Here is a 24,893-nt window from a genome sequence, read left to right on the forward strand (position 1 = left end):
CTAAGGAAGTGAAAGATCTGTATGATAAGAACTTCAAGTCCCTGAAGAAAGAGATTGAAGATCTCAGAAGATGGAAAGTTCTCCCATGCTCATGGATTGGTCGGATTAATATAGTAAAAATGGCCATCTTTCCCTATCTACAGACTGAATGTAATCCCCATCAAAATTCCAACTCAATTCTTCACTGAGTCAGAAAGGGCAATTTGCAAATTCATCTTGAATAACAAAAAACTAGGATAGGGAAACCATTCTCAACAATACAAGCACCTCTGGTGGAATCACCATGCCTGACCTCAAGCTGTACTACAGAGCAATTGTGNTAAAAACTGCATGGTACTGGTACAGCAATAGACAGGTGGACCAATGGAATATAATTGAAGACCCAGAAATGAACCCACACACCTATGGTCACTTGATCTTTGACAAAGGAGCTAAAACCATCCAGTGGAAAGAAGATAGCATTTTCAACCAATGGTACTGGCTCAACTGGTGGTCATCATGTAGAAGAATGAGAATTGAACCATTCTTATCTCCTTGTACAAANCTCAAGTCTAAGTGGATCAAGGAACTCCACCTAAAACCAGAGACACTAAAACTTATAGAGGAGAAAGTGGGGAAAAGCCTCGAAGACATGGGCACAGGGGAAANATTCCTGAACAGAACAACAATGGCTTGTGCTGTAAAATCAAGAATCAACAAATGGAACCTCATAAAATTGCAAAGCTTCTGTAAGGCAAAAGACACTGTTAATAAGACAAAAAGGCCACCAACAGATTGGGAAAGGATCTTTACCAATCCTAAATCAGATAAGGGACTAATATCCAAAATATAGAAAGAACTCAAGAAGCTGTACTCTAGAGATTCAAATAAGCCCATTAAAAATGGGGCTCAGAGCTAAACAAAGAATTCTCAACTGAGGAATATCGAATGGCTGAGAAACACCTGAAAAAATGTTCAACATCCTTTATCATCAGGGAAATGCAAATCAAAACAACCTTGAGATTCCACCTCACACCAGTCAGAATGGCTAAGATAAAAAATTCAGGTGAAGCAGATGCTGGCGAGGATGTGGTAAAGGAGGAACACTCCTCCATTGCTGGTGGGATTGCAAGCTGGCACAACCACTTTAGAAATCAGTGTGGCAGTTCCTCAGAAAATTGGACATAGTACTACCGGAAGATCTAACAATACCTCTCCTGGGCATATACCCAGAAGATGTTCCAACTGGTAATAAGGACACATGCTCCACTATGTTCATAGCAGCCTTACTTATAATTGCCAGAAGCTGGAAAGAACCCAGATGTCCCTCAATAGAGGAATGGGTACAGAAAATGTGGTACATTTACACAATGGAGTTCTACTCACCTATAAAAACCAATGAATTTATGAAATTCTTAGGCAAATGCATGAATCTGGAGGGTATCATCCTGAGTGAGGTAACCCAATCACAAAAGAACTCACATGATATGCACTCACTGATAAGTGGATATTAGCCCAGAAACTTAGAATACCCAAGATACAATTTGCAAAACACATGAAACTCAAGAAGAAAGAAGACCATAGTGTAGATACTTTGTTCCTCCTTATAATGGGGGAGCAAAATACCCATGGAAGGAGTTACAGAAATAACGTTTGGAGCTGAGATGTAAGGAAGGACCATCCAGAGACTGTACCACCTGGAGATCCATCCCATAAACAGCCACCAAACCCAGACACTATTGCATATGCCAGCAAGATTTTACTGACAGAACCCTGATATAGCTGTCTCTTGTGAGGCTATGCCAGTGCCTGGCAAATACAGAAGTGGATGTTCACAGTCTTCTATTGGATGGAACACAGGGCCCCCAATGGAGTAGCTAGAGAAAGTACCCAAGGAGCCGAAGATGTCCACAACCCTATAGGAGGAACACCAACATGAACTAACCAGTACCTCCCAGAGTTCATGTCTCTAGCTACATNTGTAGCAGAAGATGGCCTAGTAGGCCATCATTGGGAGGAGAGGTCCTTGGTCTTGCAAAGATTATAAAGTACAGTAGAATGCCAGGTCCAGAAAGCAGGAGTAAGTAGGTTGGGGAGCAGTGTTGGGGGAGGGTATTGGGGACTTTTGGGATAGCATTTGAAATGTAAATGAAGAAAATAATCTAATAAAAATTGTTTTTGAAAAAAATAAATTGCTTTGGGAAAAAAAGAAAAGTTGCTATCAATTTGAGGGGCAGTTTGGGAGGGATCAGAGGGAAGTGATATTGGAGAAGCTTGAAGGTAGAAAGGGAAAGGGGGAAGTGATATAGTTATATTTTAATTAAAAGTGTGTCAATGTAAAATATACTATAAAGAGAATGTGCCAAATGCAATAAGAGCCACTGGAGTAGATCTTAGCTTGGGTGAAAACGTTATAAAAAGAGATTGAGGTTGGAATGGTAGAAATTTGAATAGCTAATGGGTATTAATTGTTAATTCTCTTTAAAATCAAGTCTGTAAATAAGATGAGAACTGGGTTTTTGATGTGTACTGGTAGGCAAGGAAACATTCTAACTTCTAAGAGACGCATGCTGAATGATTTAGGAGGGAATGAATACACATGTCTACACATAGCACAAACAGAATGTTTTTGTGATAAAGGGCATGCACAGAAAAGCGCACGCAGTGCTGTTGTGACTGTGGAATAGGTCGGAGTGCACGGGGTAGGTATATTATTCTTTCCACCTTTGTGTTGGATTTCTTAAACTGGAAACAATGAATAAAATCAAAGCATATTGAATATGTGAAGGAACAGGGTGTCTGGTGGGCTCAGCTGTGTTTGGGACTTCCATAATGATGCCACAGCCCCCTTCTTCTGTCCCTTCACTCTGCTTCTGTTTTTGCACACAGCAGAACACTGGGGAGTCCAGAGTGCATGCAGTGCATGCAGTGCTTTCAGCCAAATTTTGAAGCACTATGAAGATCTCCTGGGAGTATTACTAGAAAAGCTTAAAGCGAAGCCTTTTAGCTTTTCCAGTATCTATGATATTGCAGGCATTCAAAACCAGTTGGGTAAAACCAGGTATTAAGTAGGGTAATCAGGCTAGCGGCTTGCCTGGAAAAGCAAGAGCACACGAGTGACTTTGTTCGGATCCAGCAAACACTTGTGGATCAGAATAGAATTGAACTTGCCAAGGTTAAGGAAGGTTAATATTGGCTCCAGTAAATGCAAAGCCTGTTTTTTTTCAGGCTTTGTGACTGTTTTCAACTGTTTTGACTTTGAATGATGCTTCTTGCCTTTCTGACTTCATGATCAAAGCGTTTTGGCGGAGACCTGCTGCAAGTTTTTCCTACACATGGGGAAAATGTGGGTTTGGTGAGACATCTTCAGAGGGTGGTATTTGCAACCCTGCTTTGTTCCTTAGTGAGCTATGAGTCTCTCCTCACTTAATTATGTTAAAAAATACTGCAAGAGAGCAATTGCATAATCCCCCAGAGAGTAATTATTGCCTGTCTTGGCAGAATGCAAGGCTTTTAATCTGTAAATAAGTGATTCTGTGTGGAGGAGCAACATGCAGAGTAGTGCTGTGTAGCAAAGGTCTCATGAATCTTTAAAGTGACAGCAGTCGCTGCATCCCCTGATTGGCTGCTCTTTGCCTTTCAAAGCCTTTATCATGCTTCCCTTGCGGTTTTAACCCCTCCTGAAATATTTAAGCCTCCGAATGCTTCCTGTAAAGGGTAAAACTCAAGTTAAGTCCATGAGGGATCTGAATGCAGAGAAAGCAAGACGAGCTTTCTCCCAGTTTATAAATACCAAAAACCCCAAACAAGATGCAATATTGACAGTCAGTGCTTTGGAAACACATGAAAACAAAGAAGCAATAACTACTCACCTATCGATATAGTACTCACTTATTGGAGATTAAGTTTTTGTTGTTTTGTTTTGTCTTTATTTTTATTTTGTTGCTGTTCCTTGGTTTTGAGATGGGCTTAGGTAGCTCAGGATAACCCTGAGCTCACTGCATAGCTGAGGTAATCCTGAATTCCTGATACTCCTATTTCCCATGTGAGTTGGGATTATAGGGTCACACTGGCCACCAGGAGATTAAGATCACGAAATTATTCTGGAATTATTGACATATAATAAGCTACATTTATTTAAAGTTTTGACGTTAAGTACATAAATCTTTAAAATGTATGCCATCGCAGTTCATATTTCCAAAAGAGTTAATTTACTTAACTAAGAGTGGTAACTTATGCTTATACTATTGTACACTTGAGAAACTGAGGAAAAAGGATTACTTTGAGTTCAAGGTCAGTCTGGTCTTCATTGCTAGTGCCAAGTTACCCTGGGTGACAATGTAAGAACTTGTCACAAGCAAACCTGGAATTAATTTGCTTCTGAGATGTGCGTGCAGGTAGATCTGTGTCTTTCAAATAGAAACAGTGAGCTCCAACATCTGGGTTTTAAGTTGTCAAAAGCATCTTCCTGTCTGTCTCCTGTTCCGCTTGCTTGGAGGAGCTGGGTGTGCACCTGTCCAAGGTCAGCCTCTGCACTTCACAAAGGAGCCCCTCCCTGTTGCCTGCCCAAGGACTTCATTGTGCAATGCTGTCTCTTTCTGGGTAACCTCTGCTCCCCGTCAAGTTTTTGTTTCCCTCTCAGTGCTGCTCAACAGCCTCTATCCTGGCTTCACTTTCTCTTCTCTACTGCCCTGGATCTATGCCAATCTTTTGCCCCAGTCCCTGACCCCGTAGAGCCTACTACTGTCCAAGAGTCTGTAACCTTCACTGCCAACTTCCCTAGGCAGTGATGATCTTCATCCTTCCATTCAGTGACAGCAGCAAAATTACAGTTCTGAAGCAGCAATGAAAATAATTTTATGGTTGGGGGCTGTCACCACACCAGGAACTTATTAAAGAGTCGAAGCATTAGGAAGTTTGAGAACCACTGCTCTAAACATTCTGGGGTTTGGGGCTGAAGTCCATGCCTATCATCTGGGCTGTAGACTTACATATCCAGTTGCCGCCTGATGAGTAATGGTGCCTCAGATGTAACACCATGGGAGTATAATTCCTTGTTTGTCCATGATCATCTGTCACTTGGACTTATCACAGTAGCTTCCTGTTTCCCTGCCTTGTACCCTAGTCTGCTAGCAGCACAGCAGCTCCTGAAAATCCTTATGAGACATCAAATTTTATTTCACCTTTGGCCCAAGCACCTGGTATTTTCCATATCAGAATAAAGGCTACCCAACAGGCCCTTGCTTGTGTGACTCCTCCCTTTTTAGATTACCTGTACCTTTCTCCCTAGCACACTCTCTGAGCTGATGTCTCTCACAGACACTCCGACCTCAGACATCCCTATGTCTCTGTCCGCCTCAGTGAGATCATTTCTAACCATTCCAGTGAAGCTCTACCTGCCCCTGCCTGTTTGCTCTCCAGATCCCTTCTCTGGGCACCATATAAAAAACATAAATGAAACCATTTAATTGGGTTTGTTTCCAGGTTTGTGCTCAGCTGTCATCTCATATTGCAATGTAAGTTTCAAGAGGTTACAAGCTGTGTCTGTTTGGTCACAGCCGGTTCATAGCCTTGCTGAACTGATCAAAGGCAATAAGGAGTCTTATGAAGCAAGCTGTTGCGTATTGTTTCTGCCAAGCAGAATCTAGATTTTAAAAAGATGTGAAAACTGAAGGGGATGGGTATTTGGGAAGAGGAAGGGAACTAGAAGGTGGTGGGGACAAGAGAGGACAGTGGGTGATGATGGTGATGAATTTACACCATGTATATGAAGAACATTATTATGACACATATATGCATGAAAAAATAGGACAAGAAAAACAGATTGGTCCTTTCTTCACGCTCTCGTAGCTTATGTGTGACAGAAGACAGGTCCCATTCAGAAATGCTCACTATATACTTCTGTTTTCTGTTCCTCAGTTTCTCTGTCTGAAGAATATCCGGACATTTCTGGCCGCCTGCTGTGATACGTTTGGAATGAGGAAAAGTGAACTTTTTGAAGCATTTGACCTATTTGATGTTCGAGACTTTGGAAAGGTATTGATATATTTGCTTTTTAATTAATTTTTTTTTATATAGTTCTGGGACTTGAACCAGAGTCTTGCACGTGCTAAATGTTCACATGTTAACATCTGAACTACATCCCTAGCCCTTGCCTAGCATTTAATGTTTTATTGGAGAGTATTTAACTAAATCAAAGTGTCTTAAGTGGTTCTTATATCTGCATTGTTTGGTTAAATGGCTTAACAAGGAAGAGTAAGCCCCATTCCGAAGAACAGACTCAAACAGCAGTAACAACTCTGGATGTGAATTCAGAAGTTCTTTGTAACTCAAAGCAGGGGCATCCTTTATCTACAGTCAATCCTTCTGATTCTTTCCTCCTCTAAGGGTAGAGTCCCATTCCTTATGCCCAAGGGCCAATACACATTTCCTCAGCCTTCTATCTATATACAAGGCACCTCAATTTTGGAAGCTGAGAAGGTGAAGTTGTCCCGTTCTTAATGTAAACACTTTGAACAATTATCTGGAAAAGACTTGAAATATGGGTATGGGGTGGTGCTCAGACAAAGCCAGGGCTTCACATGTACAGCACTTTCCTGGATCCCCAGCATTACGGGAGATTGTCCATTTGCTTGCACTTTGAAAATATTTTGGGCCTGGAAATAGTTTTAATATTTATGTTATTACTTTGGTGAATACTAAATCCATGGTGAAGAAATTATATTGTTGGGCAGGTGAGGTTACTCAATGGGTATAGGTGCTCGCCACCAAGACTGATGACCCACATGGGGGAGAGAAGTGAGTCTTCCAAGATGTCCTTTGACCTTCACATGCATACTAGAGAATTTTGCATTCCCCCCTCATAAATGAATTAATTAAAAATTAAAATCATACTTTCAAAAATGATAATCATTTTTTAATGAAGCCATGTGAATTCAAATCCCTGTCCTGTGAGTAGCCTTGAGTCCAGTTACTACATCCCATTATGAAAGTATGCATGTATGAAGAGAAAGAAAGGCAAGCTGAGTGTGGGGTGCACCTCTGTGTTTCCAAGCCTGTCTGACATGTGCAAGGTCTTGGTTTTGATCCTTTGTTGCAAGAGTCATTATTTGCATGCGTGCTTTGTCTGCATTTTTATATCTGTGCACCATATATATGCCTGGTACCCTTGGCGTCCCTGAGACTGCAGTTATATATGGCCACCATGTGGGTGTTAGGAATCCAACCTGACCCTCTGCAAGAACAAGTGCCCTTAACCAGTGTGTCATCTCTCCATTCTCCATTCTTATTCTTTAACTTGGGTGCTGGTGTCTTCCTGAATATCTGACTGAGACTGGCATTTTACTTAACTTTCATGATGTAATATATAGCCATACAATAAAACCCAAGCACTTAGCAGAAACTTATCACAGAAATGTTAGGAATTTGATGCTGACATAGAGCAAAGATGGGTAGCTCTTTCATGTGCGGAGGTTGAAGCTGGGGCTTCTTTCTGGTGTAGACCTGGAGTCATTCTGTGATCTTTGAATCGTTCCCAGCCTTGTGGCTCGCCGGGCTTCTTACCAATGTGGAAGAAAATGGAGGAGGTAATGACAGGGATGGCTTTTATCTCAGGCAAGCTGTCATGCAACTGACTTGGGGTCACAGGTAAAGCGATGGCAGATAAGATATGGTAGCACAAGGAACAGAAAGCCAGGGCATGAGTAGTCAAAGGGGAACCTGTTTATGGCTGTGCTCCGTGACTAGCGGGGATCAGGAAATCCAGTTGAAGTACAAATGGCGGGCGCCATGCTGCACAACTGTCATGGAAGCAGAGAGAGACATTCCTGGTTTCAGACTCCTCAAGTCCTGTCCCCAGCTCGTACATTCTCTTTTGAGGAAACGGAAAATGAAAATGATTTAAGCAAATGAAAAAAAAATGAAAAAGAAATCTGGCTTTTAAAAACTTATTAAGGAGACACCAAACCATTTAAGCTCCCAAGATATGATGATAAAGATTGGAAACTTATGGAAATACTTTTTAAAATGAGTGGATTTGTTTTTGTGGAGTTACATGGCCTATTCGATTGATGAGACAATAGAAGTTTTGGAGAAAAGTTGAGATTTGAAAAACTTGGATGTACAGGAATTAACTCTTCAGTGCTGTGGACAAATGCATTCTGTTTCTGGCTACGTCCACTGTTTTGACAGCGGTAAGACTGAGGAAGGGTCAGGCCTGGGTTGGTGGCCTGGACTGGAACCTGTGCTTGTTACTCTATAGCCGTCCGCTTTTGCGGGTGCCTGCGTTGATGATCGCTCTCCAGACTGTGTGCAACAAAAATATAGCTGTCTTCCCACTATTAAGAACTCCAAGTAAAACAGTCAGTGTTATTAGTTACTGAACACTCACAAAGCCTTTTATACAATTCATGTAGATACTAATTTTTAGTCCTTATAACAGGCTTATGAGGGGACACGTGTATTTTTCTCATTATGCTAATGAGGAATTCTGTATCCCAAATCACATATCTGATATGAGATGAAGCAAGGGTTTGAATTCAGATCTGGCTGATTCTCTGCCACTATCCCACAATTCAAGTATGCTCACATCACATCACATCACATCACATCACATCACATCACATCACATCACATCACATCACATCACATCACATCACATAACAGGCTATAGCAGGCTATAACAGGCTATAACAGACTATAACAGGGGACATCCTCCTTGGTACTTTGCATATATGTGGATGTAGTTTATTTCCAAATCCTGCTATGTGGCTACTATTCTTGATTACAGATCCTGAAGTAATTCATACAATTCTATATTTTTTAGTATAATGATATTGAATATAATGTTAAATCAGAGATAACATAATACTTTCTAATATTGAGAATGTGTACAAAAACAGGACTTGGAGAAGGCTGGGATATAGCTCAGTGGGAGAGTGTTTGGTTAGCATGTGTGAGACTCTGCCATAGCGTGCCACCTCTGGGGTATAACCAGCCATTAACTTCATCAGAGCAGCTGGGACTATTTGAAAACAACGCCTGAGATCTGGCTGGTTGATTGTTGATATTAACTCATAGAAGCAGGGGTGAAGTGGTTCATTAGACACTCTCCTGATAGACTTTCATGCCTGCGCCTTTCAGCCAGTTGTATGCCATTCTGTCCTAATTACACGGGGCTTTGTGCAGCCATGCAGACGTTGTCATCCATGCTGGGGTAAGTCTTTCCATGACACTGCTGCTTTAGGCTCATTCTTGCACTTGTAAGTAACCCTTCCCCCACGTCCTATAGTGGAGTCCAGTAAGCTCATTGTTCCTCTGAGTTGGACTTTCATGAAATCATACTTGGTTTGTCCTTGCAGTTCTGTAAGGTGGGGTAGGGGTGGGCATGTAGTTAGAGTTCCTCAGGGAAAAGAGTTCCTGTGATTCTTGACCTAGTCAGCAGGCTCATAATGGAACTGATGCTGAGTTTGGGAAGAACAATGACTCTGCTTCCTGTGTGCTCTAACTCCATGGCCAAGGAGACAGGCAGCTGAAGCTTGCTGAGGTGTCTGATGGTGGAATGTCTTGACATGGCCATCTTTCTCTATATGGTATGAAGTAGTGTGCCTCCGTAGTCACGGCAATTGTGGTGTCCCTGCTATGGTGGTATAGGGAACTATGTAGCCAAGCCTTCAGAGGTGACATTTCCAGAGGATGAATTTGGAGTGGTTATCTTCTTGTCTATGGTATGGAGCCCTGTTTGATGAATGGGAGTGGAGAATATACTGCAGTTCCTGAAAGTAGCATCTATGGGATGGGATCTCAAGCAGGCTGTGGCATCTGTTGTGTGGCTTTTCTTGTGGGAGCTAAGACATGCCCCTGCAGCTGAGCTGTCAGCCCAGAGGGAATTTGACATCCTAAGGGAGAGATTAAGACAAGAACATGACATGATGATGTTATCTGTGCTATGTCACCCTCTGATTTGTCAGGTAAATTGGTGACAGAGAATACGAGATAGGAATATTGTTTCTTGTTTCTTGTGCATTCTTTTTCTCAAAAGAGAAAGGGAGCCCAAATTACATCTGTGTTCAAAAACTCTTTCTGCTATTCAACAATTTGGACCCGTGGGAAGAATCAGATGATGAGAAAAGTAGGCGATAGAGAAGTGATAGAAAACACCTCCAGCTATAAAGAAAGGAAAAATCTACAATTCTGCATGCAGATGGGGACCTTGACAATGGATCTAAAGGAGACTGTTATTCAGGGAATAGTCTGTGTCTGCTTGAACTGCTGTAGTAGAAAGCGTGTAGGATATCAAGCAGGAATACCATCTAAGCAGTTATGGGGCGTCTTCATTTATCTGGGGTGAGACTTTTGATGGTGCAGCTGCTTGGGTACCTATGCTAACATATGTCAAAATGCTTCAACTTCTACTAATAGTAAGCTTAGAACTCACGCTTATTTGGCAGCTTTGGGGTCTAGAAATAGAATCATAATGACAATGTCTTAGTTTTTACTGCATTTTGAAGTTTTTAGAGTGCTTCTTACCACTGATTCCTGATTCCCAGAAGCATTGAGTCTGTAAATGATCCTGTACCTTGAATGGGTAAAGTAAGGCCCAGAGGGTCGATCAGACAGTGAGGTTAAGGCCACCTGCCTTGGGGATGACAACAGGATCTGGGCTCAGACATTCTGGCCTTTCTCTTTGGGATGCTATGTGAAGCACAACATAATGGTAGCAGCAATGAGTAAGTCTAGATAGACAACCGTTTCATAGGTTCCTAAGAATGCATGGATATTGTAGCTGTCCCTTCTGCCCTTGCCCCCTGGTGACACCATGAAGTTCTCTGGTCTTTGCCTAACCTCCTTAGTGTCGGTTTCAGGAACATATTTGGAATCAGAGGTTTGACATGGATGTATCTGCTGTGGGAAATTAAGAATATCTTGGAAAAATGTCAACCAACTCAGATGAGTGATGATTCTCTCTTATGGCAGGGCAAGGAACACACATTTTGAGTGCTGTAGAGTGGCTTATGATTATTTTGCTGTTTAGCAGTTGCTTGGTCCCTAGTATTGAGTTCTTTATTCACGGCCAATTCACTTCAGTTTGCTCTGAATTAACATCAACACAAATTCTAATTGAATCTAGTTATCGTTTGTCTCATCTGTCAAAAGAAAGGTTGGGAGGCCGCAGAAGCCCCAGTATAAAGCAGCTGCTGTTCCTAACTCTAGTAGACGTATAGTTTGTGCATGGGCCAGGGCGGAGCTTGGTAACTTGAACTTTTTTGGGGAACAGCAGAGACCCTGAGACTGACAGGCATTCTGGGGTTGCTGCTTGCTGATGAAAGGGCAGAATCCTTCTCTCAGGCAGAAAACAGCCTGCTCTATGGAGAAGCTCCGTTGTCCTTTTAAATGGCATACAGAGCTTCTCTTTGGCTTTAAGTTTATGTTTTGAAATGATTCATTATTTTCTAACTTTTTAAAATGACGAACCCATCTCTGGCTTTTTGGTAACAACCATAAGTAAAATCTTTTTAGTTTCTTTGCTTAAGGTGTAAATTTTCTTAAAAAAGTGTTTCTCACTTCAGAATTATCTTAGAAGTCCCGTGTTCCATTGTGATCAGACCGTTCATCAGGAGCTGGGCACATGCTTGCTTCAATGATGTCATGTGGGTTTGTTTGCTGTTGCTCTAGGTGTCATTAACTCAAGATTCGATTAACTCAGGCTGTTGGGAAGTATTTCCTCCCATGCTGTCAGCTGGTGTCTCTGCAGTGCACGGGAAAGTGGGGTGCATGGGAAGGTGGGGTGCATGGGAAGGTGGGGTGCATGGGAAGGTGGGGTTTTCATTAATGAGGCCAATTGTAGGGCTTGGCTGAGGCTTCCAGCCTGTCCAGCAGAGTGATTAACGCCATCTCTGCTCCTGCTTCCCTTGACCCACAGACTTTGTCCTTGAATCCGGGGACTGTGGAGCACCTTACCCATGCTGGGTGACTGGCACGTTTTCTTGAATCAAAGAGAAACCCACCCGGCCAAAGGTTGTTACAATAGCCTGTAGGACAGGTTCAAATGTTGAGGTTCAGGACAGTGACATCAGAGGAATCCAGAGAGTCAGTGTAGGGATGTGTCAGTGAACCAGGTAAGAGCTTGGATGAGATTAAGTTCCATTTTGGGTAAGAACAGTGCTTCTAAGGTGGGACTTGGTCTGAGTTCTGGGTTCCTTTCTAGACTGTATTCTTGAGGGACTAATTTGACCTCCCTGATTATCCCCTAATCTATAAATTGAGGATCAGTGCATACTTAATAAATTAATAGATGTAAAGTGAGAGAACATAGGTGTAAGGTTATAACTCAGTAAACACTAGCTATTATATGTTCATTTGTATGATTATCACTAATGTTATAATTGATTTTACTTTCTCCTTCTGTTGTAGTCCTGGGGGGTAGAACTTAGGGGGTTATGCCTGCTAGACAAGAAGGTCACCTCACTGTATTGTTACACAGCATCCCCAGCTGCTGCTGCTGCTAACTCCCCATCCCTGTGCTCCTCCTGATTTCAAGTTGGGATCTCATTAACCTACCCAGGCTGACCTTGAACCCATCTTGTAGTCCAGGCTAGCCTTGGATTTGTTGTCATCTTGCCTCAGTGTCCCCAGTAGAAGGGATGACAGACTTGGGGCATAAGACCAGGCTAATACTTTTATTTTTAATAAGTTTGAGATTCATTAATAAACATCTGGGACCCAATTTTTGAATTAAATATCAGATCTATTATCAGTGGAGGGGGAAGGTTAGGAGGTAAATCGTGTTCTTCCAGCAGTATTCTGTATAGCCGTGTTTCTCCTCTTCCATAACCTCACATCTCCTTTGGGAAAGCAACCTTCCCCTTTCTGCATTTAGTGCCAATGGGTTGTTCCTGTGTTTGCCGTGTGATGGGGTCTGGGATGTTGTGTGCTTCCACTTTTGCTTTGTTCCCTCTGATTTACAAGGGCTGCCTATGGGTCTGTGAGGCCTGGAGGAGCTACAGGCATCTGGCTTTCACATTTCTTTTCAAATGCTCCCAGTTCAGAGGGAATAGAGCCTGGGAGGAGCCTAATGCCATCTGTGCCCAGAGTTGAATGCCTATGCCCGTGGATTTTTCCGTGACTCCAGCCAATGCATTCCTCAGTTGTTTCTTCTTTGGGTCAATTTCTCTTAGTTTTTTCAACCAAGAGTGACAGAAATGGATGGGATTTGGTGTGTTTCACAAATCAAAGGTCTTTAAGCATGTAGAAATGTTTTGGTTTTGTTATCCCTATACCATGGGAACATCTGGCTCAGTCTTTCCATTTATCATTAGTGAAAGGAAGCAACAAGACAGAATCCCAGAACCACACACACACACACACACACACACACACACACACACGATCTATTATCATATATCTATTATCATATACGTATGTGTGTGTGTATGTGTGTGTGTGATTATGTATATATGATTAACAGAAGGGCAGTGCTAGCTTCATGGTAAATATCTTCTTCATTGACTCGAAGGGTATCAAGTTTTTCGGGTTTCAGTGGGTCACAGCCATCAGGAGCCTTTTCCATTTCTGTTTCTGCTTTTGGGGGATCAAGAAATGAACACGAGAGCATCTGCAGATTGCATGTGACTGACATCTGGCTGATTTAGGTTGACTGGAGAAGGACAGGATAAAGGCATTCCAGGGCCCTCTCTCACCTGGGCATGGATAGCAGAGGTACTGACTGGGACACAATGACTTCAGAAGTCAGCAAACCCTATAGAGATTAGTGTGACCTCCCCTGCCCCCTCTGACTCTTTCTTTGTCTATTAATGGAATAAACCGTACTTTTTGTGTGTGACGCACAGGACTGGCTTACTGCCCAAGGAAAGATTAAGTGAATGGATTTCAATCAAGTCTAGAGGTAGCAGTTTGCGCTGATACAGACCATTCAGAGTGCTGTGTATGGGCATGGGTAGGGTCTCAGGAGGATGGCAGTGCTACTTTTGCTCAAAATTGGCTTGATGAAATGATACTACACATTCATTGTTTATGCCCTGCGCTATTCTTGGCTCATGTAAGAGTGTTTTGTTGAATGTTTTTGTGTAGAGACTTGTCACTGAAGGCAGCTGTTGCATTGAGCTCATCAAGTTTTCTTTCCAGGGTATGAATTAAATTTATAGCTACATCAGACTAGATTCAGGGTAAATATTGGGTAGGGCTTTAAAACACCTGACGTGTATTGGGTGTACTCAGAAAAATCAAGAGGTACTGAACTAACGTAATATTAAAAAGGACTTTCACTTGATTTGTTCTCCCCACCCCCATACAGATTATTAATGGTAACCTGCTGGTATCAAGCCAACCTTCCGTTGTGAGATAATGTGTCTGTCTAGCCCTTAATGCCTCGTGTTGTGGTGTTCCTAAGGCTGCTCTCTACAATTTGTGTGTTTTTAATCTTTCTACCTTTCCAACCTGACCTGTACACCTCAGGGTATATGCACAATGGACCGAGAACCTTTGCCTGCCCAGTCTATGATGTAATGCCTGGCTGACTTCCCAGCCCTTTGTACTTGGATGACTGAATTATCTCCACGTCCCTGTTCTTTACTTCCAGCCCTGATAGACAGTGTAAATCTCACCTTTCAAAGTACCTACACTAACATCCTGCATGTGACACTCGAGAGCCTTTATTGGATCGCTTTCTGAAACTCTTTGCCTGGCTTTCCCAGTCATAAGAACCTGCCTAACCAAAGGCTCTCTCCTGTTTGCAGCTGCTCTAGGGACCTCATATTGGGTGGCTTGAGAGAGCCTTCCTGTCTAGAACACACACATTGATCAACAACTGTATGTGTAAGCAGGATGAACTGATGTGAAAATAGTCTCTCTCTTTGCAGTAATTTGTTTGTACGCTCTCCCTTGTAGTGTCTAGTAGTGTCACGTTTCTCTTTTGAAGTCCTACCTGCCTGAAATTATTCAAAGCTTTCAGAAGTCATGTAGTCTGCAGGGCCCCAGTTGTTTCAAAGCTCTTGATGGAGTTGCTATGGATGGTTTCCACCAGTCTGGTGTGGTAGCAGACTGCTGCAGTGTGTTTTCTAGGATTATACCCAATGCTCTTGCTTCCATCACTCTTCACCATGAGGAGGCCAGCCACCCCCACAATGCTTCATCCTCTCCATCAAGGCCACTGAGGCCCCGATTCCTTGTCTTTGCAGTGACTTTGTTCAGAGCATCCTTGGAATCCATTCCTACCAGCAAGCTTGGATCAGATCTTGCTTCTGCATACCCCACACAGGTACCAACTTCCAGGTCCAGGACAGCTCTGAAGATCTCCCATCTTCCTCTAAGATGACTCTGAACTTTTTCTATGAATCAGCTTACTTCCAGTCTATCGATGAATGCGCCAAGAGTCAACCTCCCTTACTTTGTCTCCTTGAAGAGAATCTGGTTTGTCTTTCTACAAAGAAGGAGGAACTCTGGAGCTCTCCTTTACAAAGAGCATTTCTTTCCAGGCCCCTTTTTTTGTTTATTTAAGCAGAGAAGGTGTGTGTGTGTGGGGGGGGCACAGATTCCAGCTTTCCCCTGTTCGTGCATGTGTGTGTGTGTGTGTGTGTGTGTGTGTGTGTGTGTGTGTGTGTATGACTGGCTGTTAACACAGTCAGTGCACCATTAGTGGTATTCCTCTCTTTGATTTTGGGACAGTGCTAGCCTTTTCCAGCAATGTCCCTTCCTGTCTTATTTTCTTAGCTGTATTGAATGCCTGGAGGGAGTTTCCTATTTTTACCACATCTTGTAGAATTCTAGTAACTGAACCATGCAAAGATCATTCTTTATACCAGGGTTTCTTAAACTTGTCTATTTACAACCTTTTTATGCTGGGGAAATTTTCTCATGACTCCAGATATATAGGTATATAAAACAGACATACAAATCAAACATCGAGTGGCTATAAGTCATTAATTAATGCTGAAATAATTCTTTTTACCATTTAATAAATATGAAAGCAAATTTACATACTAATTAGATGTATGTGCTTTTTTTGTCTAAAGAGAATACAATCCAAAGATAATCCAGCTTGATACTTACATGCTGAGGAATGGTGTAGGAAAAATATTAAATGCCTCTGTTTTTCACAATTATATCATCATTTTTATGAAAGAAGAAAAACTTTGCATGTAAAATGAAAATATTGTAATAACTGTTACATACAATGAAAATTTACCATGTGTAATATACATTGTTATGTATCACATACGGTGATCTTGAATTTGAACTTGATATGTGTCTGGCTGTTTGTTGGTGTTGCATGGCATAATGGCTTGTGAAGTGTGTGCACATGTGTGTGTGTGTGTGTGTGTGTGTGTGTGTGTGTGTATGTATGTGCTTTTTGTGTTAAGAATGATGGCTGCAGTGAGGCTTTGCATCTGGTAGGTTCTGAGAGGCACTGTGCCCTCTTTTGTCTTGCCTTTCTTGCCTCACCTCTGATTGGTCCCTGTTTCTGACAAGCATTGGTCTCCTCTTCTGTATCATGCAAAACTGACTTAGCCTCCTCAAATCATGTTTCTCCCTTGAGATTATGAACTCAGGTGTGTGAAAATGGCCCTCATGATGACCCCTGCTTCCTGGGGTTGAACTGAGGAGTTTGAGTTTGAGTTTGTGGGTAAAGCCATTTGAGTCGGGTGGAGCACAGAGTAAGGGGAAATTTGGAGAACAGTGTTTCGCCCACAGCTTTGCTTTCTGTGGTTTTAGTTAACAATGCTTGAACAGAACCATAACATGTTAAATGCTACATTGTAGAAGGGACTCATAAGTTTCGAATCTGACCTTAACCAATGAGAAGAACAGAGCTGAAGATACAGGGATTATTGATAGCCAGTGGCTAGGGACCGTTTGAAGCTCTTCCTGTGTCCCCTGCTTTAATAGAGTCAGAAGAAGTCTTAGGCACAACCATGGTTAATTGTTTTGAGTGAAGTGAAAAATTCCAATCCTCTCTCATTTTAACCCGGGTTGAAAATCATCCTTTGTCATCCTTTGTCTAGCATTATCTGGGCTGTTCCTTTGCCACTCAGTAATGATCTTGTTTTCAGGTAGGAGGTTGTGGTATCACAGTGCTCAAGTTCAAGCAATCAAACTTTTTGGTTTTTTCGAGACAAGGTTTCCTCTTTGTATCCCTGGCTGTCCTAGAACTCACTTTGTAGACCAGGCTGGCCTTGAACTCAGAAATCCACCTGCCTCTGCCTCCTAAGTGCTGGGATTAAAGGTATGTGTCACCACTGCCCAGCTTACAAGAAGATTTTTATGGATTCTCTTTGGCATATCCAGATTCCCACTACTACCGCCCCTGCCCTTTTGAGATGTTAGTAAGTTAAATTAGAGTTACTTAAATATAAGCCCACACTATGATGCCAATCAATCTGATATCCAAGATGGCTGCCAAGCAACTAACAGGGAGGTGGTATTTAGTGTGGATACATTAGACAAAGGATGACTTATGAGTTAAGAGGCATGGAGTAGTATGACCTGAAAGGTTATATTACCTAGGATGGCTAAGAATAGAAAACTTAATAATTCTTTATTCCTAGAGTTTTCCATGAACTTTTTTCGGATTGGATGATCCTGGGTAGATGAGGCCATTCTAAGGAAAAGCTACAAGGGGGGAGTTTGTCCCCAGCTATAAAAGTCTTACAAGGTAACCTGCTACTCTAAAGAGACGTCATAACAGTGCTTTGTTGGACTGAAAGGTGAAAGTTCTTGATCTAAGATATGCAGAACAAAACAAAACAAAATGTGCCCATGCTGCTGAGAGCAGATCTATGACAGTAATGAATCACATGTCTGTAAAATTGTGAGGAGAAAGAAATGCACTTGCTCACCGTGGAGCCTCATACGGGGAGAGAGCTAGGGCCATAGTTCATGTTCACATTACAGTTGTTCATGACAGACATGAGTAGAAGAGAAAACTGTGTTGCACCAGAAAGCACTGAGCTCACACAAAGACTCCAGCAACAGCTCTCATACAAGCGAGGCCAAGCCATCACTGCAGTAAGGGATGGTTATTGAGAGGCAAATTAGAAGGTTTATTACCCACAGATGCAGGTATAACAACAAGTGTCTTGGCAAGTGTTCTTTTTGAATAAGGGGTCCATTTGGCTTTCTTCTCTCCTCCTACTCTGAAAATGTTAGCATCCTTTGCTCTGCAGTGACAGACGGTCAAGGTCTCTGGCTCTTAAGATTGCTGAGCTGAGGAATCAAGACAAATGAGAGATCAACAAACAAGATAATTACAGAGTTGCAGGGGTAAATGCTACTGAGGGAGTAAACCAAGCTAACAACCAAAGGAAGCCTGGCAGGCAGAGGTGAAGGAGAGGCTCAGACATGCTAAGACCTGAGAGAAGGGAGAAGGAAAGGACTGTCACTCTTACTACTGCACTCGAAACTTGCATAGTCAATAAATCCCTGAGGAAATTTTAATTAGATTCTGGTTCTGATTCAGTCTGTCCCCTGGAGTACCCTGGAGCAAAGCTAGTTCTCCAAATTGATCTCAGGTTTTTGTTGTTGTTGTTGTTGTTGTTTGTTGTTTGTTGTTTGTTTTTGTTTTTTTCAATCCTAAACTATCTTCGGATGGTCAAACAGCCGCTTCTTGGCAAAGGCATATTGGCATTCTGCATGGACGGCTTTGCTTTGGTGGCTTGTTAGTAATGTAGTTCTCTTACAAAGTGCCCATGCTTCAACTTTTCTGTTTCACCTGGGGCTGCTCCACCTTCAGGGGCTGTGACAGTCTTAGACCTTTAAGCCCCCAGAAGGCATAAAGACATCTCCTGGGCCCATACTTGGGAGAAAGCTATTCCAAAGAGAGAGGAACGAATGTAGGATGTCACTTTGATTCTGTACCTCCTGTCAGCCCACCCACGGCAAATGTCTTTTGCAGAACTGGAAATGTGGTTTGAGGGTTTAAGTGTGACTTTTACATTTAAGTTCTTCCATCGAATAAATAGCAAATCTTTTGGTTAGATTTAAAAAAAAAAAATTCTATTGAATTTCAAATACCCATGTAACTGTGTTCTGGCTGGTTTTGTGTGTCAACTTGACACAAGCTAAGAGTCATCAGAGAGAACGGAGTCTTAGTTAAGGAAATGCCTCCATGAAATCTAGCTGTGAGGCAGTTAAAAAAAAAAAAATTGATGATTAATGGGGGCGGTCTCAGCCCTTTGTGGGAGGCGCCTTCCCTGAATGGGTGGTCCTGCCTGAGTTCTATGAGAAAGCAGACTGAGGAAGCCAGGGGAAGCAAGGCAGGAAGCAGCACCCCTCCATGGCCTCTGGATCAGCTCTTGCCTCCAGGTTCCTGTCCTGTTTGAGTTCCTGTCCTGACTTCCTTTGGTGAAGAACAGCAATGTGGAAATGTAAGCCAAATGGACCTTTTTCCCCAACTCGAATTTTGTTCATGGTGTTTTGTCTCAGTAATAGAAACCCTAACCACGATACTGTGTACTCAGAAATCTCCTTGTTGCCACATGTCTTGTGTAGCAGCAGTGTACTGAACTACATGTTTATCAATACATGCAGACACATAACTTGTGATTCCTAACTTACATGTACTCATCAAAAACACGATAGCTGGACATTGTATTTCTTGTTCTTTGTTGACTTGAGTTTCGCTGTGGTCCTTGGCTGTTCTTGTGGAATGCTCACTCTCTTGTAGAGGCCTTAGGACAAAGGTGCTTTTTGGTTTCTTTCTTTCTTTCTTTTTTTTTTTTAAAGAAATACATTGCATCACACAGGATATAAGTATTGAAACAAATGAATATGGTATAGGACGCTCAGTGCTACACTAAGCAATAGAAAAGGTCCTCTGAGTAGGAACACAGGAGAAAGGGATCTGCTGCCCTGTCTCCCATATGATGAAGGAATAGTCCTTGAGTGGTACCCTTTGACTGAGTCTATACAGGGCAGGAAGGATGCTGGTACTGACCAAAGGGAATAACCTTATTTTATGTCCTTTGTAGTCATTTTCTTTCCCCACAACAGCCTCATTATGTTAACATTATCCCCACTTTATGCCAGAAGAATATGATGGTCAGAAATATAAAACTCATAGCTAGGGGCCATTGGAACATGAATCGGAAACAGTGTATATCTGGTCTCAGAGATGTTAATCACTTACTGCCTTATTTCCAAGCAAAAGTGAAAGGCTACCTCTGATTAGAGGGAATGTCCTACAGAAAGGAACAGAAAAGGGATCCATCCCCTGGAAACGTTAGAGTCTCACAGATAATCCTTGCCGACCAAGTATAAGCTATAGCCAAATGAACTTGGTCTTGAGGTCCCACAGAAATTGAGCAAATGTGTGAGACTCAGGGCCTTTTGGGTGTGCACCGTAGGGTTGGATGAGTGCTTTTAGCAGGTGTGAGCTGGAACTTGTGATCTCCATGCTGGAGTCAAGCACTGTGTCAGCAAGAGGAGGCTGTGGGAAGCCTTTGTTATGCCAGCAGCAGGAAGAACCCGTATGAAGCTGAGGACCCGTGGTAGAAAAACAGTGCAGAGCTTTGAGAGCAAAGACAGGTATTGTGCATGGCTGAAGAGCTTCTGGGTGATTAGGAATTGATGGTGATCAGAGAGATGGAATCAGAAGAGGGAAGGGACACTCCTAGGTGACTGGAGGGGAGCAGGGTTTAGGGAAGGGGAAAACAGTGGGGGCAGGAACAGGTGCACCTGACAGCAGCTTAAAATTGATGGGGAACACCAAGGGCATTCGCCTTCACTTACTGTAAATATATTCAGCAACCCAGTAGGCATTTTCCTTTAGCAGATTTTAAGTAAAATTTCCCGTTTTAAACTTTCCTGTAGACTGGTGTTTTTATTTTACTTTCTTATTTAGTATTCGGCAGGCGCTTGGGTCCCTGTAGTGTACTTAGAAATATCGGTCTTGTTTCTTTTCAAGTGACTTGCTTTTTCTATTATCAGAGTGGTTGAAGGACTATTTGTCAGTTTTTGCAAGACTGTAGCAAGCCTTCACATTCTTACTGTGAGCCTCCTGCTGCACTGACCATATTCTATCTCAGCTGTGCTGAGAGATCCTTGACCCCATCATGCTGATTTCCAGCTGAGCTGCAGCTTATTCAAGTTACACGGGATATTTGGTGAGTCTAATATGATGGGTGACCAATTCACAAGGATAATTGGTGAACTCCAGGCAAATGGCTCTCAGTAGCTGGTCCCCACCAGCAGCAACCATGCAGAGCTCTCAGCTTTGTGTCCTCTGGCTGTGATGCCCACGTGCGAGTTTTCTATATCCACTCATCTCTTAAAGACATATTTACATCTACAGGAGTGTAGTGGTGATGGTGTGCATAGAAATGCACAGATGTCCTTGCCTGCTGGGGATCAGTACAGGAGGCATGCTCCAAAATAAAGCGTGTGTCCGACACCTGCAGGCTACAGTGCTTGGCAGCTTCTGCAGAGGTATGGAGTCTTGATGAGGTGAGGCTGTTGAGTCACTTGTTTTCCATCCAAAGCACCTGCATCTTTGCAGGGATCCCTTGTTGAGTACAGAGCCTTCTCTGGCTCACCTCAGCGCCAGTTAGAATGGCCTTTGAGCATGAGCCGCCCTGACGAATCAAGACAGTGTGTGAGGAGCCAAGGACTTGTCAGTTCATGGCAAAGTCTGAAACTCTTAGGTTAGAATGGATGTATTAAAGTCTAGAGTAGTGCCCATGGATGCATGAGTGCCTGTGTGCATGCATGCATGCGTGCATCTATGTGTGTGTGTGTGTGTGTGTGTGTTTGTGTGTGTGTGTGTGTGTGTGTGTGTGTGTGTGCAGATGATCTTATCAGAACTGTGGTAGGTGATTCTGGATGTAGGTTTTTCCTTGCTACCCTTGACCTGTTTTTCCGTGAAGAGAGAATATGGATGATACTTGCAGGCACCTTATCAGCCATGTGCCAGATCATTTCCAGTGCCCATTTGTAATCTGTCTGAGCCAAGATGGTCACTATAGAGTGCTTACATTAGGGTCCAGGGAGGTAGGAAATGCTGCCGTTGTTAGTATCTCTCAGGCTTTTGATAATTTGATGTTTGATGGTGTTGGGTGTGGATTGGGTAGAATAATAAACGTGTATGGAAGGCCAGAGTCAGGGCCCTTCTAATGCATTTCCCAAAACATAAGTCTATATTCTGGAAAAGAAGCGAGATAATATTTGAATTTATTGGCTGTGAGATAGTAAGTACAGTTTCTCAGATGAATGTTCTTTCAGGAAAATTACTATGAAAGCTAATAATGAAAGGGACATGCTATAAATCAGTACCCCAATACTACTCCAGAGTAGCTGAAGGGTTTTTGGCTTTATGCTTCCCTGATTTTTGATCAAGAGGCTACCCTAGTGTTTATTTTATTTTATTTTTATCATTATTTGAGACTCTGTCTTACTATTTGGCCCTGGTGAGCCTGGAACTTGCTGTGTAGACCAGACTGGCCCAGAGCTTACAGGGCTACATCTGCCCCTGCCCTCTCACCCATAGCACCCGGCCCTTGAGAGACTTTTATAAGCAGTAGACATTTAGGTTCCCAAGTGGACAGACTGCGTGCAGTGACCTTTTATCTATACCATGTAGGATTTATAGTTGGAATTCCTTCTGTCATTCTGGATGACTTAGTGGTGTTGCAGCAATACCCTAAGTAGGCAGAGTTCCCATTGTGGATCTAGTTGTGGGGAGCCATTGACGTTATTTATGGGGTTGCTGAAAATGCTCACATATGATAAATCATAACTTCTTAGCTATTAGTTCCTGGGTCTTCTATAAACATGGCCCTCTACATCTTACAGTTGTTTCTCTCTCTCTCTCTCTCTCTCTCTCTCTCTCTCTCTCTCTCTCTCTCTCTNNNNCTCTCTCTCTCTCTCTCTCTCTCTGCTTTTTAGACAAGGTCTTGTATAGCCCAAGATGACCTCACACCGTGTAGCTGCGGTTGACCTAGAACACTTAATCCTCCTGCCTTTACTCTCCAAGTGCTGGCATTATAGGCATGTATCACCCTAGCCTGTGGGTGGTTTTACAAATGCATGAAGTTTGTTTTACATCTGTTCTCTTAAAATAAAATAAAATGTCTTCATTTTTTTATTTACTTATATAATAAATTGAGACATGACAGTATAAATAAAAAAGAGAAGATTAAAAATGAAGAAACTGAACATTGAAAAAAGAAATAGAATAGAAGCTAATTAGGGAAAGAGACACTATTCTTTTATAGCTTAGTAGAGTATTGTATTTACCTCCAAGTTTCTTAAATTCTATAGAATATCTATCAGGCTAGTTCATGAGCAAATATATGAGGTATCCTTAGACACTTTATCTAGTAGACCTATGAAAAACCTAAGTTACAAGCTAAAGAATGCATGTGCACACAAACACAGCACTATAAAACATGGTAATGAAAAGAGAGATGCAGTTAAACCACTATGAAGACAACTAAGATGTCCATTTTTAAAAGAGTATCTTATGTGCAGGGGTGTTTGCCTGCATGCATGTGTGTGTACCGTATGAGTGCTTGGCACTCATTGATGTCATATGAAGGCATCATGGCTGCTGGAGCGGGAGTTACAGACTCTTGTGAACTGCCACGTGGGTGCTAGGAGTTCATCCTGGGTTTTCTGAAGAGCAGCCAGTGCTCTTAAGCATACAGGCATCTCTCCAGCCCCAGATGTTCATTTTTTCAAAGATTGCTATTTGACTCTACTTGATCTATGTATTATCTATTAAATATATCCTATTTGCTGAGCTGAGGATAGGCAACACGGCATTTGTCTTCTAAATGCTTTGTTCTTTATGGCTCACAAATGAAGAATCGTTACTTACATTATTATAATGTCTTTTAAAAACTTATTTTACTGGTTCTTTGTGAATTTCACATCGTGTGGAAAATCTCACTCCTCTCCCCATCCCTCCATATTCTCTCTCTGTTCTTGCAACCTCTTCCCAAAAGAGACAAAACCAAAATCTCACCAAGGATGCTGTGGTGTGTCACAGTGTGTTTCACAGTATACCCGTTTGCCCAAACAGCTTTACTGAACAAATGTTTATTGCAGTGAATCAACGGTCTGGCTCAAGGCCTCTGGCTTCTGCTACACTGTTGATACTGCATCCTCACCAAGCCTCCCCTCAGGTATCTTATGTCAAGGAGTTCCTGCAGTTTTGATTCTGCAGGACTGGGTTGTTCAGCACTCTAGTAGTTTATAGAGGATGTAGATGCCGGGGTGGGCCAACTCAAAGAATCTGCATGATTCTGGACCTGGGTGGTAGCTGAGTTGGTCATCCCACCAACTTTCTCATTCTCCGTCCATGAGGACCAGCTCGCTTGCATCCACACCACCACTGGGTTCAGCTCTCTATCACTGCCCAGGCTAAAGACAGGGCCAGTTTACTCAAGTGTCATAGCCTTTGAAGAATGGAGCCAGCTCTTACGTCCTTATGTTCTTGTGATTGGCTCTCACATTCCCACATCATCATGGCCAGCTCTCCTTACTGCCACAGATAGTGAGGGGCAGGGCCAGGTCTCTGGCACGCATGTCATCAGGGCCAGTTCTACTGTGCTAACCAGGTGAGGTGTAGGGTCCCGAGTGCTGCAGTGAAGGGTGGGGCGAGCTCTCTTGCTCCTACACTCCACAGATGATGGGTGAGGCCAGCTCTGCACAGCCCTTGGATATCAACATGGCTTCAGCCAGCAGTCTACACCAGGGACATCCACATGGCCTTTGGTGGTAACATGGGCCAGAAACATCAACACAGATGTCTGCTACTGCAGGACCATGGACCCACCAGACATGGTTCTCGGTGGCACCATGGGCCAAGATACCAGGCAGCGCAGGCTGCTCACACCAGGCTCGTGTTTGTGTTTCCAGGCCCACCTCTTTTCACGATGTGCACACTGTTCTGCTCCTGTTTC

The 24,893-nt window shown here is 42.7% G+C and overlaps 1 protein-coding gene across 2 annotated transcripts in view; it reads left to right on the forward strand.

Annotated features, from left to right (window-relative positions):
* Vav3 (vav guanine nucleotide exchange factor 3) overlaps positions 1-24,893 on the forward strand; it is a 332,901-nt gene that overhangs the window by 77,147 nt on the left and 230,861 nt on the right. For both annotated transcript variants that reach the window (XM_021195490.1, XM_029537277.1), the window contains exon 2: positions 5,899-6,015. In XM_021195490.1, coding sequence (XP_021051149.1) covers positions 5,899-6,015 — 117 coding nt within the window. The remainder of the gene's footprint in view (positions 1-5,898; positions 6,016-24,893) is intronic.

This window comes from Mus pahari, chromosome 4, assembly GCF_900095145.1.
Source record: "Mus pahari chromosome 4, PAHARI_EIJ_v1.1, whole genome shotgun sequence".
NCBI lineage: Eukaryota > Metazoa > Chordata > Mammalia > Rodentia > Muridae > Mus > Mus pahari.